Source organism: Lagopus muta, chromosome 5 (assembly GCF_023343835.1).
Source record: "Lagopus muta isolate bLagMut1 chromosome 5, bLagMut1 primary, whole genome shotgun sequence".
Taxonomy (NCBI): Eukaryota; Metazoa; Chordata; class Aves; order Galliformes; family Phasianidae; genus Lagopus; species Lagopus muta.
The window spans coordinates 3,296,654-3,312,953 of NC_064437.1; the positions used below are offsets into that span (position 1 = coordinate 3,296,654).

Below are 16,300 nucleotides of genomic sequence, written 5' to 3' on the forward strand. Positions count from 1 at the left end.
AACAGATCTAAGAAACAAAACTATTTTTCCTGTGGCACTTCATTAGATGCTGGCTTTTTTAGGTCCAGCCTTTTTTAAGTACTGGATAACAACTTACTGTATACCTGCATGCAGAAACACCTGTGAGTAAACAGCATATCAGCCTTACTCAGTGTAATATTTCCTGTCCAAGGTTCAGCCACTCCTTAGATCATAGAATGGCCTGGGTTGAAAAGGACCTCAAAGATCATATAGTTTCACCCCCCCCCCCCCCCCCCCCGCTATGTGCAGGTCACCAACCAGTAGATCAGGCTGCCCATAGCCACATCCAGCCTGGCCTTGAATGCCTCCAGGGATGGGGCATCCACAGACTCCTTGGGCAACCTGTTCCAGTGCTTCACCACCCTCTGTGTGAAAAACTTCCTCCTCATATCCAACCTAAACCTCCCCTGTCTCAGTTTAAAACCATTCCCCCTTGTCCTATCACTATCACCCTCTTATACAGTTGTACTCCCTCCTGTTTATACCTCCTTTCAAGTAATGGAAGGCCACAATGAGGTCTCCCTGGAGCCTTCTCTTCTCCAAGCTAAACAAGCCCAGTTTCCTCAACCTTTCTTCATCTCTAGAAGTGAGAACTTCTGAATAGTAAATACAATGCTTTCCGAAGTTTAACAACTGTAATCTGCAAATTCAATTGTCAGAGCAATTCTCTTGCACATTTAAAAGAAATTGTTTTCTCCTTCAGGGTTCTATTCACAAGAACTTTTACATCTCTGCTTTTACCAAAAAGACTTACTATTGCTTCAGGAAAAAGAACTGAATTAATATTTTAAGTCCCCAAGAAGATCATCCTATCCTATCTACTAACTGTATCTACAGTTAGTAACCAGAACTCCCTTCCTATGCAGACACAACTATTTCAGTCATTGCTGTCTGTAAGAAATCTAAAATTGGTCTCTGGAGTTATTTATTACTGAGGCTCATACAGCCAGTACAGCACTCTGGCTCCTACAAGAAGATGCCACACAAACGTTTGCTTTGTACAGGATCAAATACGAGATGAGCTGCTTTAGCACATAAGCCTCTTTCTATTCTCACACAGGAATCAGACTTAGGGCTAGCACTTGTCTAATTTTCTTTGGAAAAAAAATAAATAATAAAAATTCAAGTTCTCACTTATTGCTGTGAAATCAACAAATCCTTTCTCAAAACACTCAACTGCTATTACCACTAAAAACAGAGGTACATGTATTATCCTTGCAAGTTAAGCAAGGGGCTAAGCAAGCAATTAGATTCTTATTTCTATTTCTCAAAGTATTCTCCATGATCAAACTGTGTACAAGAAAGCTCAAATTTTTAGATAAATTTTATAATCTTGTATCAACTGCTTTTGAAAACCGCATAATTTTCCTTTGATTAAATCTAATGACTGATTAGTAAATGAATGGCATTTCTTTTTAATATAAAGTTCAAAGGACTAACAGCAGCAGTGATAAAAAGCTGTGGCATTTTTGTTTTGATGGCTGTTTGCTACTAGAGGTGAACATAAAGGTAACAATGAAACAACCTCTGGGTTAAGGGTTGACACAGGACCTCAGCTTACATTTCCATCAGCAAAGTCATTGTATACAGTGTAGAGAACGGTTGCTTCCCCCCTCCAAGAAAATACAATTAAGAAATCTCATCAAAAGTTAAATGAATACAAAATTCAGTTTGACTTTCCTAATTTCTGCATCTTAACAACACCACTACTACACACTGAAGAAATAAGCTGCTTACTATTTCTTACCTGTAAATCTAGCTCTTGACATCTTTGTGCCAACTCCTCTTTTTCTGCTATTGCTTCTTGAAGATCCTCCAAAGCTTTTTTAAGCTTTAAAAGAACAAAGACAGTCAAACACTTCTAGTCTCCGAAGTGTCTCAATTGCTTAAATAAATCATTTAAAGGACATTAGGCACTCACACAGAGTTAGAAACCTGCATCTACTGTTGGATCAGGACCTCAGTTCATTTAAACACAGTTCAAATGAGTACTGCCTGTATTAAGTGTTGAAACTCAAACATTCAAATTCAATACAACTTATGCTAAAAGCAAAACAAGAACAAATAAAACCAGAGGTAACTGTATTGTCACAATTTCAAAGTCTATGCCTGTTAAATGCCTCCAGTTCTTTGGATCACATATGCTGATTAAGTAAGTTGTGAGACTCATACATGTGTATCAAATCTAAAAGTGGGATGCCTATCTTCCTTCTCTCAACATAAAATTCATTGTCAATACAGCAATATCTTTTTAAATTCAAGCTTGCTCTGGGCAATCAAATACCTTCATCTCAGAAGAAAACAAAACATTTAGTCTGATACAGCTGAGTCTTGATGTACCCTTAGCTCTTCTTGCTACATAGATTTGTATTGGTAGGTTCTACACCACCAAGGAGGATTACCTAGCTTCCTTCACATATATTTTAAAGAAGCTTTATTAGCACAAGCCTTTTAATCCATTTCTTAGAACTGGCAATAAAAGAGAGCATTACCTTACTGTATAATAGCCTACATCAGGATGTTGTTCTACCTTTTTTGAACGGTTTAATGCCAGCTCTGACAGAACAGACATCAAGCAGTTTGTGCAGAGAGAAGAAAAAAAGATCTAACATATTTGTTGATTGTTTTGTTGTTGTTGGTTTTGTCTATTTTGTTTTGTTTTTAGAATTGGAGAGGAAGAGCAGTCCTCTTCATTTGAGGGAAGTCAAGATACCAGCATAATCTTCAGTCTGGAATTACAACAACTACAGAGTGTTAAGCACTCACCTGTTGTTCCATTTCACTTGGTGCATCACTTGCAGAAGAACCCATTGCTTCCTTGCTCATGAGCTACAGAAAAAGGCCACGGGAAGAAAAAAAAAAAAAAAAAAAGGTTAAATAGGAGGTTAATATTCTGAAAATCCACTGTCTACTACTGCTGCATACCAGCTGTATTTTCTATCATGTCCTTGTTCCCCTCCAATACATAAAAACAGATTAATAATAATAAAAATATTCATTGTTGATACAGAATTTGAAGAAAATCTAGAGTAAGATGGCTGATCCTCCCCCCCCAACTGAAGCGCAAACAGTAACGTGTTACTTGATGAATATATTCCTCAGTCAAGTTAAAACAGCAGACCAGAAGATAGGGTTTCACCCCTCAAATTTAATAGTTATCATACTTCTTTGTGCCACTGTGAGCTAATTGCCATTAAAAGCAAACAATAGGAACGTTAACACAGCTTTCATTGATCTCTGATACAAAGATGCACATTGTTTGTCAGCAGTTAAAGGGCTTTACTGCTTACTCAGGAAGTACAGTATTACTTCTTGACCTCACTCAGTTTGATTAGTCACAAAACAACAAATGAGGTGTACGGAATGATTTCTGTAAATAGGATGGATTTTAAACCTATATAGATCATTTTAATCAGGAAATTTTAAAGTCTAATACTATCTCCATTGTTATCTTGATGGGGGTGCATTTACACATTAATTTTTCTTCCAATGTCAGTACTGCAGTTATTGACTACTTCCACATTTTGCTGAGCTTCAGTCCTGACCCTCAACAAATGTGACTATGCTCTGAGCTGGATCACTGAGATGATCCAACTAAGAACATAATAAGATGGCAGTGGGAGAGAACCATGACAAAAATAGAAGGGACTCAGCTGGGAGTTTGTACATCAGGAGCTGTTGGAACAATGCAGCCCCACAGTTATGATCAGCAGTCTGGATACAAGACTATAAACAGGGAAGAAATTTCAGATCCAGATTACAATCTAATCAGCAGTTGGCAACTAGATACGTTTCTTAACATTTCTAGATGCACCTCCACAGGTTGTGCATTTGGACATGGGACTAAAACCAAGACTATTTGGTTGGTGGCTATCATCTCCAAATAGTTACACAAATTTCTCAGCTGAGTGCACTAGGCTGGGAGTTACTTACTTCTTGAATGGCTGTCATGACAACATGTTGAACAGACTCTTCAAGGGTCATGATATTTTGTATGTGTTCTGTGGAAAGTAAGATTTGTAGTGATTAATAACAATGTTCATCTTGATGCTTCGAACAACTTGACAACTTTTTAGAAAGACCCAGGAGAAACTGTTCTCTAAAGAGCTGCTCCTAAACAGGTAGTGCTCTTCTCACACAGAGCATTAGCACTAACCAACATCACCATAATCCAATTAAACAGTAAGGAATTATAAATTCCTAAGTGAACAAATTTTATCCTGTATACAACAGAGAAAGGAGATCAAGACACACATACTTCCACAGCACTTTTTCTAATACTCACCTATACAGATGCACATGAATACGTTTTTGCAAAAAGTCAAAACCCTTGCAAGTGAATTAATCAAGTGTAACAAAAGACATTTACTGCTAGTATCTTCATTGCCAATGCAACCTGACAGCTTACTTCCTATGTGCTCTTTGATGCAATCATTCCAGACTACCCAGGAATCAAACCTATTCTGTGAATGAAAGCATGGCAAGGTTTTTTTAGCCTCCAGCTCTTGTGAGAGACAAATAAAACTTCAGCCTCTGCAGATAAACAAAAGGTAGCTTTTCATTTAACTTGCTTGAGTGGTAGCAGTTGAATAATATGTTTGAAGTCTTTATTTGTATTTTACAATGTAGGAATAATTCCCCCACGCATACTTTAGACTATTCTTACCCAATCCTGAACAGTTTGAATCTTGAAGTTTGAGTTTTATACACAGATTTCCATAGGTGTTCTGCTTTTAAGTAAATACCAGTTTCAGGTTAGGCATCTGATTAGGCAACAGAGACATCTTGATACATAAGAAAGATTCTACGTGCCTTCCACCTTAAAAATCACCATGTCCTGAGTCAGTCTGTTTGTTCATCAGATTAAGGCAGTGCATACCTTGTTTCTTTTCACAGTTGACTGCACAGCCTAAAATAAGCTGCATAAGCCTCCCCAGTTCAGTAGGATCTGATTTCTCAGAAATCTTATTTAAGTCTGGAATAAGTTCTTCTGAAATCTGCTGATCCAAAAACTGAAACATAATCAAAAAGAGACATCAGACTTTTGGTTTTGCTTACCATGAAATCATGAGTCATTCAAGAAATTTCGACAATGAAGGGGCCATTAATAAATTTGTTACGAAAAAACTTACGGAAGGAAAAGCTTGTAACCATTAAATGTGGAGATACAAACTAAAAATACTGGTTTATCAGAGAGTACATATTCATTATTAGCCTAGGAAATCTGAAATGGCCTCGATAAAACAAATGTTGTTAACGTATTTGTTACAGGACTTCATACATGATACAGACGTAACACAAACTATCCTTTTATGGGGCAAGAAAAAGCAGTTCTAAACTCCCTCTCCTCGAGTGTGCACTTGTGTAGGTGGCACTCAATACAGTGCTAGCCAGTGTCTTTTATGAACCTCTGTACCTGATGTTTGCCTCCAATCTAATCAAAAGTAGATGGCATTAAGATATATATCAGCCAGCAATTATTGCCATGTAGTTATGCACTTCAATAAGAGTTCATTAGAATTGTCCCAGCAAGAACATAAATTTTGAAAGTCTATTAACTGGGGTGTGTCATCTTTGTTATTATTTTTTTTAAATGACCATTTGCAGAAGAAAATAAAGCAGCAGTAAGTTAAAGGTCTTATGACAGCCCTCAGATATGAGATAATAATTTTCTTCTACCAAAAAGACAAAATATATATATATATATTTATATTTATTTATATATAGAATATATATATATTCTAAATTTATTTCCTCCCTTAGGTTTTCATCAACCTAAACAAACTCCACTCCTGGGCTTGCCAGAGAATCTCAATGCTGGCAATATAGAATGGCTTGGCACTTGATATCACAAGAGGTGAAACCAAGAAGCAGTAAGATGATCAGGTAAGTTTTTCACTGTAATTAATCACTGTAATCACTGTCCATAAAAATTACAATGCTTTCTATTACTCTTTGTTTTTGTTGGTTTTTTTTAAAGTCATGACACAGCACCCATTCACAGCTACTGTACTTGATCTGCTTAAGAGAGAACACCATTATCTTTATCCCCAGAATTTATAATTTATCTCCCAGCTTCTAGATGAATATGAGAATAGGCTAAGGCTGTTAAATGTGTTCCTGTTGAATAGAAAAGGATTAAAGCTTTACTTGGAAGGAGCAAAATGAAGACACATCCAAAAGCCTGCAGGATTCTGTAGTTCAGTACTTCTGACATTTGTCCAGGCAGCAACAGAAAAATAGTCTCCAGATTATTCTCTAAGTCTTATCTAAATTATACATGCTTAAGTATGTATGTGTGTGATACACATAAACATATCCAATTTTATACGATTACACTAATTTTTGTCCATTCAGATCTCTCATTTAACCAGATAATTACTACATACATCCTACCCAAAAAGCCCCGCATACACACTACTTAGCCAAGGTGAAAGAGGAAAAAAAAAGGGCCCTAAGTGAAAGAGAAAAACATATTTATTGATTAGAACAATCAGAATTCCATACCTCATGATAGTAGTCCATAATCCCTTGCAGTATTTTCTTCAGATTACTGGACTAATTGTTGTACATGAAAGATAAGGTTACAGGTTTTTATTAATCTATTATTTAAGTACAGTGAAATCAATAATTTTTACAATCAAATGTTTATAAAGCAGCTCTGGAAGAGGACCACAATGACAGAGGAAGAGAAATATCACAACAGAAAATCTCCACGTGCCAATTCCAGAAGTCACTTAAACTATTAATAAACAGTTCAAGCACGTTCAACGTAACCTCAACAAGTCTGAGCCTAATTCTGATCTGTAGGTTTTGGACGGCCAGGCAGGCTCAGGAGGGACACCAGATCCACACTCATAAAACTTCTGTTACTCAGAGTTTTTAATACCTTTATCCTCCAGTTGTCACCAACATCTTCTTTAATGCGATTTAACCAAGATGCATCAAACCAAGCAACATCTCTGAAACGAAATTAAACGATTGAAGCATTAATAAGCACGCGTGCAAATAAATAAGACATCAGATTCTCAGCATTAAATCATCATGATGTTTAACTAGGGTCTTTAATGAAGCAAGAACTCCAGGAGATTGCATGTCATATTCATGTCACAGAAAATATCCATCCTCCTGGCTGAATTAAGACAGCATCTTCCTGGCCAGAAAGAATTTCTGTACAGGTTTGAGCCATCTAGACCTGGAAACACAAGTAGGTAAAGGCCTTTGTCACGCTCAGTTACTATACCTACCAAAGCTGTCACAGTGCTGTACAGAAATGTCATCATTTGGAAAGAGCTGTCATTAAATTTGCTACCTACTTTTGTACATTTGGACTTTTCACAGCATTCACTGCAATTATTCAAAGGCACTTATCGAGGAAAAAAAAAGACATTTTATCTACTTTCATTTGATAGTAGTTGTTTTTGATAGTTTCATTTCTATCTGTTTACCCTAGACAGAACTATATTCACTTTCACCAGCATAAATGAGTTGTTGGCAGAGGAGTTTATACACCTTAAGCTGCAAAAAGTTACAATCACATCATATCTAACTACATCTCAACTTTACACAGCATTGTTTATCCACTGATATCAAAGCACCTAATAAGAGACAGATATTACCCCCACTATTCACTAACTTGCTTTTAAATAAAATTGTCCTCAACAACCCTAGCATCACAAAACACACAGTAAGCCAGTGTTCTGGCCATTATGCTACATTGCTGCTACAGATCTTTGCCTGTAGGAGTGCTGATTATTTCTTATTCTCTGATCCTGACACGGCTGTCTGACTGACACACTGGTTTAGCAATAGTGGCATCCTGCAGGGACATCTAGCTAAGTAACAGCGACAAGCAGAGCTTGTTAACACACACAGCACAGAGATGCGGGGAAGTGACCCTCAGCAAATCTTCACTAGGCAACCCCACACCAATTGTTGTACACCTCAGGAAAAGGGTGAGTGTTTACACAACACTCCTCAAGATCTGTAAAAATAAACCTTTTTTAGGTTGACAAGTAATTTCTTAATAATCAAAAATACAGTTTGCATAAGAAATGATAATTTATTATTGGAATCACCACCAAAACCAAAACTGCAGTGATAACTAGTTTCAATAAATGCCTCATGTCAGAATCCTCTTTGAGGAGACTTCAAGTTCGAAAATTAACGGGTCACTCAGTTGAACTCTGTCATCATGCCAGTACAACTGCAATGATTTTGCTGGTGATCAGCCCACTCCCACTACTTTAAGTAGTAATGGACCAGTGCCTTTTGAACTTTTAGTTCCTTATTCTATAGAGGAATGTAACCCTAAACTATGGGTATCCACAGAAACACTGCTGATAAGAAAATTGAAAAAGATCGTATTTTTTGCCTTGTTACTCCTAAGTATAAATTTAATAATACAGTATTAGAATATCTCCTCATCCCCTTCTCCTTTCTATCACTTTATTTTACCACTATATTTTTGTTCAGGGGATGATTTAAAGAAACACTTCATTTTCTGCTACAAGCCACCTGCTCTGAATTTATCACTGTAGAATAAACTTCTGGGTGGGAAAGTGACTTACATACACAAGCCTCAAGAAATTAAATACCTGTTCTTTGAACTTATGTATCAACTTACATTTGATGAAGCACCTGAGCCATGGCAACACCATTGGTCAAATCCTGAACATTCCTGCAAGGTGCGGCAGTGTTGAACGTCTGCAACTAGGAGAGTGAAAAACTTAGTCAGTTTTCTTAGTCAGTGGACAGAAGGACACAACATAAGTTACCAATTTCCTTTTCCTCTTTAGGAACGAGGTCCATCTATATACTTTTCAGGCTGTCCCCTTCTTTTGTGGGAGTCTGAAATCTCTTTTGAATGATGTAGATTTTAACCTAATTCCCTCAGTATTTGTAGCTGTTGATTACAACTTGTACCTTAACAGTTTGCTTTACCATGCTTTGTTTTTTCACACTAGCGTTTTTATTATACCTCAGATTATAAATCACTAATTTGGGAACTAAAGGTCCCATTCACCCACCCCTCAGATTATGTTGGAACACTTAACTGTGGATACATATTGCCTCAAGAAAAATTGGCATCAAACAGAAAGTGAATGCTGAATAAGATAAAAATAATCCAGCGTTTTATTGATGCACTTCATAACAGAAGTCACAGCACAAATATGTCCTGACATTTTTTGGTGATTAAGAACAAAAGGGAGAAAATTATGCAAAAACATTGGAAAATGCAGTTATGTGAGAGCTACGGCACACTTGGGGGATATGAAGATGACTGAGAAAGACTGAAGCATTTGAAGCAGTGCAAGCTGGCAATGTATTTATTTCCTTCAACACAGGAATTCAAACATCAGTCCACAGATGTTCTTATTAAAACATACAATTTCAAAATACTGTTACACAAAATAAATTTCTACTGTAAAATCTACTATACATCTTCTCCTGGTACTTGAATTTCATTCGTATACCGTTCCTGATATTTACAGCTAAAATAGCTTTATATTTCCTGGCAATTTCCAAGCATCACACTACCTAGTGCATCCAACCATGTTTAAGCAAGTCACCTCTTCTACATATTTCTACCTAAAGATTAAGCAACAAAGCCCCAGTTTTCACTCTTCACCCCTATTAGAAAACCAGATCACAGATGAAAGTTCTTTATAGGAAGTTTACCCATCTATTCTGTATGAATCTAATCCTTGTGTTCTAGCTACTGCTTCTAGGCACAAGTATAAATGGAGTCCCTTTGTGCAAGGACTACACAAAAGGGATTCAGCTCCCATCCTGACCATTCAAATTTAACAGCCAAACTCAAAGAACGAACAATTTCAACACTTCTGCATTGTTACAGAGCTCTGCAATGAGCATTTGCCTATCAGACTGCTATACACACAGCATATAACCAACTATCCCATCAGTCTGAGGAAGCATCTATAATACCAGCATCACACATCCACAGGATGCTCTTTTGTCGGGCTATCTATTAAGCTCTGCATCCAATACTAACAGTTTCAAGCTATAAAGCCTTAAAACAGATGTACCCAGTTCCTCAAGTCACACCACATCAGGCAAAAAGTTTCTAAAACTGTTCATGTAACCCCAGAGGAGGGAGAAACAAACAATTTTTTATTCATTTATTTTTCAATTTGAAAAGTCTTCTTAAAATCTTGTATTAAAGCGAGCAAGAAGTCAGTAAAATCCCTTGCAGGTTACATAAAAGATTAAGCAGAACACAAACTGAAGCAGCAGTGATTGACAGCACTGCTTTCTAATAGCATAGCAGCTTTTGTGTCAACACAGGAGCAGACATAAGCTCACATGTCAAGATTCAGCACGCCAGAATTCAGGGGTTTATGGCACAATACTTCAGTGCTGCCTTGGATACACAGCCTTGTAAACCAAATAAATTGCTAAGTAGGGTAACAGGTTCTGTCATTTTAGTTCTATGACCAAGGCCACCAAATTCTGCAAAAGCTGAGCAAATAGCTTTAGAAAACCTTGTGGTGTGCAGCTGCTTTATGTATGCTGCTATCTAGAGGAATAAAACAGCTCATTAGGATTAAGCAAAAAGCAAGAACAAGAGTCTTAGTCTATCTGCACATTTTAAAGTTTTATAAACAATATGATAGTAGGGGTATTAATTAAGGATTCTCCAAACCCCATGCCAATGCAGTCATTTCCTCGAGTGTTTTTTCTGTATTTACAAAACCAACATGATTTGGGAGCACAGGGAGGAGGTTGGTAGAAGCAACTGTAGATTTTTAGTTTGCACCAGTACTAATTTTTTCAAAGTTGATTAGTTTTTCTAAATATAGCCTCAAGGACATGCTGCTACTCAAGCTAAAGACCATTTCAGGAGTCTGGCTTAAACAACCACCCCATTTATTTCTACATCAGGAGCAGATATCTTTCTCATAGGCATACACTATGACTATACACAGGACTAAGTCACAGGGACATTAACATTACAAATACTGCCAGTGCCATAAAGCACCGAAATAAAAGCACATCTGTTGTAAAAAAAAAGCCTTCTGTCTCCATGCTGCCATAAGAGAACTGGGAAGGACGACTTAGTTCCATCAGACTTTCAAACTCCTCCCTTTTAGAGACAGTTTTAACACAGTTTTCCTTGTGCATCTTCTGATTTGCACATGTAAAGCTTTGGATTGTGCACTCTCATATCAGATATCTAATAGATACTTTAAGAAGGAGATCATAACCAAGCAGAAACAAGGTTTTCCTGTAAACAAACCAGTTCAGTAGGTTTTCATACCAGTGACTGAAAGAAGTTGTGTCAGTGACTTCTGTACAAACAAGACCAAGCCTTTACCATGACATGACTTTTATTCAGCTTTGGACACAAAAAGATTCAATTTACATGTGTCACACTTGTCACCCGCACCTGATTTCACATAATTCAGCTCTGCTTTTAGATCAGGAGTGCTAATGCAAAATGAACTATGGGGGGAAAACTGATTCTAAGGCACACTGTACTTCCAATCCCCACGTGCAATCCTTATTCACTTTCCTCCCCCTTTTATTAAATTACAGATGACACACACCAAAACACACATACGCTGTAAAACTGCAACATACACACACACACACACACACACACATTTAAAGGCCAGTGTGCACAAATGCCTCACAAATACTTTCAAGGCATTACAGTTCTCTGGCCATTCCCCTACAGAGGATCTGCTATGCAGAAGTGACCCATATGTAGAGAGGTTTATCTTAACACTGCTCCAGTTTGGAGACGAAAACAGCAGAAAACTGAGAGGCACAGTACCAGAACATCCCCAGCTCTACTGATAGAGCTCCTACATGCCATTCATAGAATGACAGAACAGCCTGGGTTGAAAAGGACCACAATGGTCATCTCGATCATCTCGTTACAACTCCCTGCTTTGTGCAGGGTCTCCAACCACCAGACCAGGCTGCCCAGAACCACATCCAGCCTGACCTTGGATGCCTCCAGGGATGGGGCATCCACTCCTACCCAGAGTTGACTTCACATGCAGGAACCAGTTTATTTTCTTCACTTAGGGAATTGTTTCTGCGGTGGACTGGCGAGCTCTTAACACATTTTAACACAATCTTAACACACATTACTTAATATTTCTTAGGAATTTATGCACATCCCCTGTGTAGTTTAATGCAACTATATTACATTTTTCTGTAATGTCATCAAAACATTCAACTCAATGACACCCACGTTACAGAACTAACAGGTAGCATTTTTTAAGCAATGAATGTTTCCTACTATAAAATGTGCCCAAATTGTGGGGAAAAAAGGCCAGGGAGATACAGCAGCAGAACACAGTCATAAACTGCTGAATAAACAAATGCAAACTTTTATTACAACAGAGACCTGCAGAGCCTTCTCAGATGGCTTCTCCACGTTGCCTCAGCATTCCCTTTCAGACCCTACTGGATAACGCGGCCATACTAAACAATTAGGCACATATAACATTAGGAACTTGGAAAGAACAAACTGAACGAAGCTGTGTGGTTTCTGCTCCTGATGATGTTAATTACAGAGCGGTTTCCACACTGGAGAACCGCTGCTCGGGCCCACAGGACATTCACTACAGGTGACATTCACCACACCGCCTCCGCAGGGCTATTTCTGACAGAACGTTTTCCCGTCTTTAAGCACCGTTTCGTGACGCAGGCCCGGATCTCACAGCCCGCCCTCCCCCGCTCCCACACGGCTCCTCAACCCCCGGCCCGCCCTCCGTCACCGCGGCAACACCGGGAGCCCAACAGGTGCTCGCGCGGCCTTGACGGAACGGGCCCTCCAGCGCCACTCACCCACAGGATGAGGCTGTCACAGAGCAGCGGGTCCGCCGCCTTCGCCTCCATGGCGTCAGCCTCTTCTCGGCGCCCGCCGCCTCCGCTCAGGGCGGCTGCGCAAGCATCCGATGCGCGGGTCGCGCTGACGGCGGGAACCACGCGCGGCTGACGTGACGGCTCCCGCCACGCGCCCACCTCCGCGCGGAGAGAGGGACGGCACACTCCGCACGTACACGTCAGCGCCCGCTCCCGCCTTCAAACGTCGGGAGTGGCAGAGGGCCCCACCAACCAGCGGGCAGGGCTGCCGCTGCTCACACCAATCACGGGGGAATATTCGCGTGGGCGGGGCTACTCCGCTTGGCGGCTGTTTACCTCAGCGGTCGATTGCGGCGGGTGTGTGGGCGGGGAGTGGATGCATGGCCGCTCGGTGGCAGGTGACACACCTGCGCGGGAAGCGCAGCTCCGTCACAACATGGCGGCCGCCGCCGAAGCTGCCCGGTACCACAGGGAGCTGCTGGCGCGGCTCAGGGCAGCGCGTAGCCAAGCCGTAGGTAGGTCGGCCCGTCTGCGCCAGCCTCACTGCTGCTTTCAGGGCAGAAATCGCTTAGAATGCAAAATCCGTTTTAAAACTCCCTTCTGAAAAATCCGTGAATAAATCTCTCAGAATTCCTTCACGACGCTTCAATGAATATCCCCTAAGATATCAGATATATTTTCGGCTGTTTTTTAATGTACGCACTTTACTCCTCTGTTACTGATTCTTTTTCAGCAGGTTAAAATCATAGTGGGTGGCATCCCACTCTTAAAGCCACCCAGCAACACAAATGGCTCATTTAAAACAGCCTGTTTTGTTTGTTTTCATGTTAGCTTTGCTTTTTAAGCAGTGAAGACTCACAGACTTCTGCACTACAGTTTGTACTGCTGAGAGCATCTGTTTTCTTCATTATTTGTTTTAGTGCATTATTCCTGTTTTTATTTTTTAACTTGCCCATCAGCCTTCATCATTTAGCTACTACTTCCTCCTCCTGGTATTTTATGTCACTCCCTTTGCAGCAATACTGCACCACATTAATACTCACCGCTTTATGCAGTACCCCACTCAATTCCCACACGTGTATCATTCTCCACACCCTCCTGCTCATTTCACATACACTCCTACACATTCAGTATCTCACACGGTTTCTTCATACAGTTTCTGCAGGCAGCTCCTCTTTCCTGGATTTACACTACACGTGCCAATGAATGCCAGAAGCCACCAGCTACTTTCCAGGGAAGACAAAGACAAGAGCAAGCCAGCCCCATGCCACAGTACTTAAACAAGGCAGGTAAACCAAGCAGGTTCATCAGCCGTGAGTGCAGGTGGTAAGGCAAGTCCACAGAGATGAGGCAAGTACACTGTGCCTTGTCATGATGAGATAAGTATAGAAGCCAGGAAGGCAACCCACTGCTCAAGGTCAGGGACAGTCCCATGATCAGCACAGTGATGAAATAGTTTTGAGGTCAGTCTGGGAATTCATTCCACAGGTCGCAGTCCAGGTCGGTGAAGTCCGTAGCTACGCATAGCTGTAACTGAGCTGAAGGCCCAGGGCTGAGTGTAAATAGAACTCCTGGTCCCACGGGCAGAGGGTATGGAGAAAGGAACCGGGTGAGGCCACTAAGGCCTGTTACTGCACTCACAGCCCTGACAACACGCTCTACTTTCAGTGGGGTCATCTCCCATAAATACAGAAAAGACTGCAGAAAATACTTTTCCTCTAGAGGGCTGTATAGTACAGACAGAAAGGAAGCATCTGATTCTACCAAGGTCTAGTAGCCCTATTCACAGTTGTTTCTTGTTCAGAAGTATCAAAAAATTATTCATATGGAATGGCTATACTGGAAAGGTAATACAGACTGTATATAGTACAGTAATGTTGGTTGAGATCCGTAGGACAGATGCTAATTGCAAAGAAAAGGCAAAATGCACAGGTTCGGTAACCTGGGATTGTATCAGAAGAGATTTGCACACCCGTGCTGTGTGGCTATTGTGCCCTCCTCAGATGTCTGACTCTATGATGGAGTGCTCACTGAAATAACAGTGTTTCCAAGGAATGTTACACTGAAGCCATAAGGAATTGTACAGAGAACTGCAATACAAATTTGTGTAACTTTGTATCTTCCCAGTTGCAGCTGTACCAAGGCATGTCAGGAACTCCACAGCATGGGCAAGGCATGCTCGAAGTTGGATGATGGAGTAAATGTAGTAGTAAGAAGGGGGAGCTGTTTAAGTTATGCAGAGTTGAGGTGGTTAGGTTTTATTTTTTAATCCTAGCTGGAAGTTTATTTGCAACCTTCAGCACACTTGAAAATTCTGGTTTTGTGCCAATCAAGATGAGAGATTACGACCTGTAATAACATTCCAATCTAGTTTGGCACCTCACACCAGTATTGTAGTTCAGTCTCGTGACATTTTATGTCTGCTATTACCTACATTTTAGAGTCAAGATAAATTACTTCTTGTAATAGGAACTTATTTAAACCATGTTCAATCTTTTTGATGCTTCCTTTGCTTTCTTGAGAAGTATCTGACAGTCTTTTAGAAAGGGCTACTTTTCGTAACAGTAAAGAATGGCATTTCCTGCAGTAATTTAAATTGGTAGGCATAAAAATAAAACCTTTGATTTTCAATAGCATTTACAATATCACCAATAATTTGAATGCTTAGTTTGGACAGTATGTCTTGGTGATTCGCATGGCAAATAAGCATACCTTTTGTGGTTTAACAGATATTCTTGTTCTTGCTCAAAAACCCTCACTTAAACGAGTGCAGCTTTTACAGATTTTTTTAAGCACTTGGAAACAAAGACAATGGAATGAAAAATACCAAACAGTGACACTTGCAGTGACACTTGGTGGCTAGTTACGTAACATGCACATTCCTAGCCATTAGAATGAAATGAAAAACAAATCTCAGCTTTTCTATCATATTTAGTAGCTTGACAGACACAATTTATGGAAGTATGCACTTCCCTACTGTAATGCTACAATAGCATAATAGCAGGGTGACAAAGTCCTTAGCTACAGCAAATGAGAATAAACCCAAATGCAGCAGCCAAGGATGCAGAAATGCAAAGAGCTTCTTACCTACAGAAAGCCTCAAGTGGGCAGGGATCCCCAGGAAAGGTGCCCTCACCTCCACTGCCAACCCTTAAATGAGGTCTGGAAAGGGGTGGCTCTTGACTCCACCCCTTCCACTCACTCAGATGCATAGCATGCACCTGAGCTCCCCTGTGTTGGCCCTGCCTTCCCACCAGATGCTCTATCACTGGTTCAGGCCATGTATTTCCACTACACCTACCATCTTTCAAAAGCTTCAAACATCAAAGAAGCTTCTTGATACGCTGTGGAGCGAAGGCATATTTGAATGCTTCAGATGCAAAAAATATTAACTAACCTGTAACCAAACTTCATGCACTTAGTAATTACGGATACA

General features: G+C 40.0%; 2 protein-coding genes across 5 annotated transcripts in view; one reads left to right on the forward strand and one right to left on the reverse strand.

Annotated features, from left to right (window-relative positions):
- The window catches only part of HOOK1 (hook microtubule tethering protein 1), a 39,675-nt gene that overhangs the window by 13,847 nt on the left and 9,528 nt on the right, over positions 1–16,300 (reverse strand). Inside the window, exons 1-8 of one of the 4 annotated variants that reach the window (XM_048946336.1) lie at positions 15,952–15,993; positions 8,648–8,733; positions 6,911–6,983; positions 6,529–6,579; positions 4,901–5,033; positions 3,955–4,022; positions 2,788–2,850; positions 1,769–1,852 (exon numbers count right to left, since the gene is read on the reverse strand). In XM_048946336.1, coding sequence (XP_048802293.1) covers positions 1,769–1,852; positions 2,788–2,850; positions 3,955–4,022; positions 4,901–5,033; positions 6,529–6,579; positions 6,911–6,983; positions 8,648–8,670 — 495 coding nt within the window. In that variant the 5' untranslated portion in view covers positions 8,671–8,733; positions 15,952–15,993. Of the gene's footprint in view, positions 1–1,768; positions 1,853–2,787; positions 2,851–3,954; positions 4,023–4,900; positions 5,034–6,528; positions 6,580–6,910; positions 6,984–8,647; positions 8,734–12,846; positions 13,077–13,907; positions 14,093–15,951; positions 15,994–16,300 lie in introns of those variants that run through there. The other 3 variants (XM_048946333.1, XM_048946335.1, XM_048946337.1) reach the window with 3 other exon arrangements.
- The window catches only part of LOC125693901 (E3 ubiquitin-protein ligase RNF170-like), a 45,063-nt gene continuing 42,816 nt past the window's right edge, over positions 14,054–16,300 (forward strand). Inside the window, exon 1 of the mRNA XM_048946368.1 lies at positions 14,054–14,149. Coding sequence (XP_048802325.1) covers positions 14,129–14,149 — 21 coding nt within the window. The 5' untranslated portion in view covers positions 14,054–14,128. The remainder of the gene's footprint in view (positions 14,150–16,300) is intronic.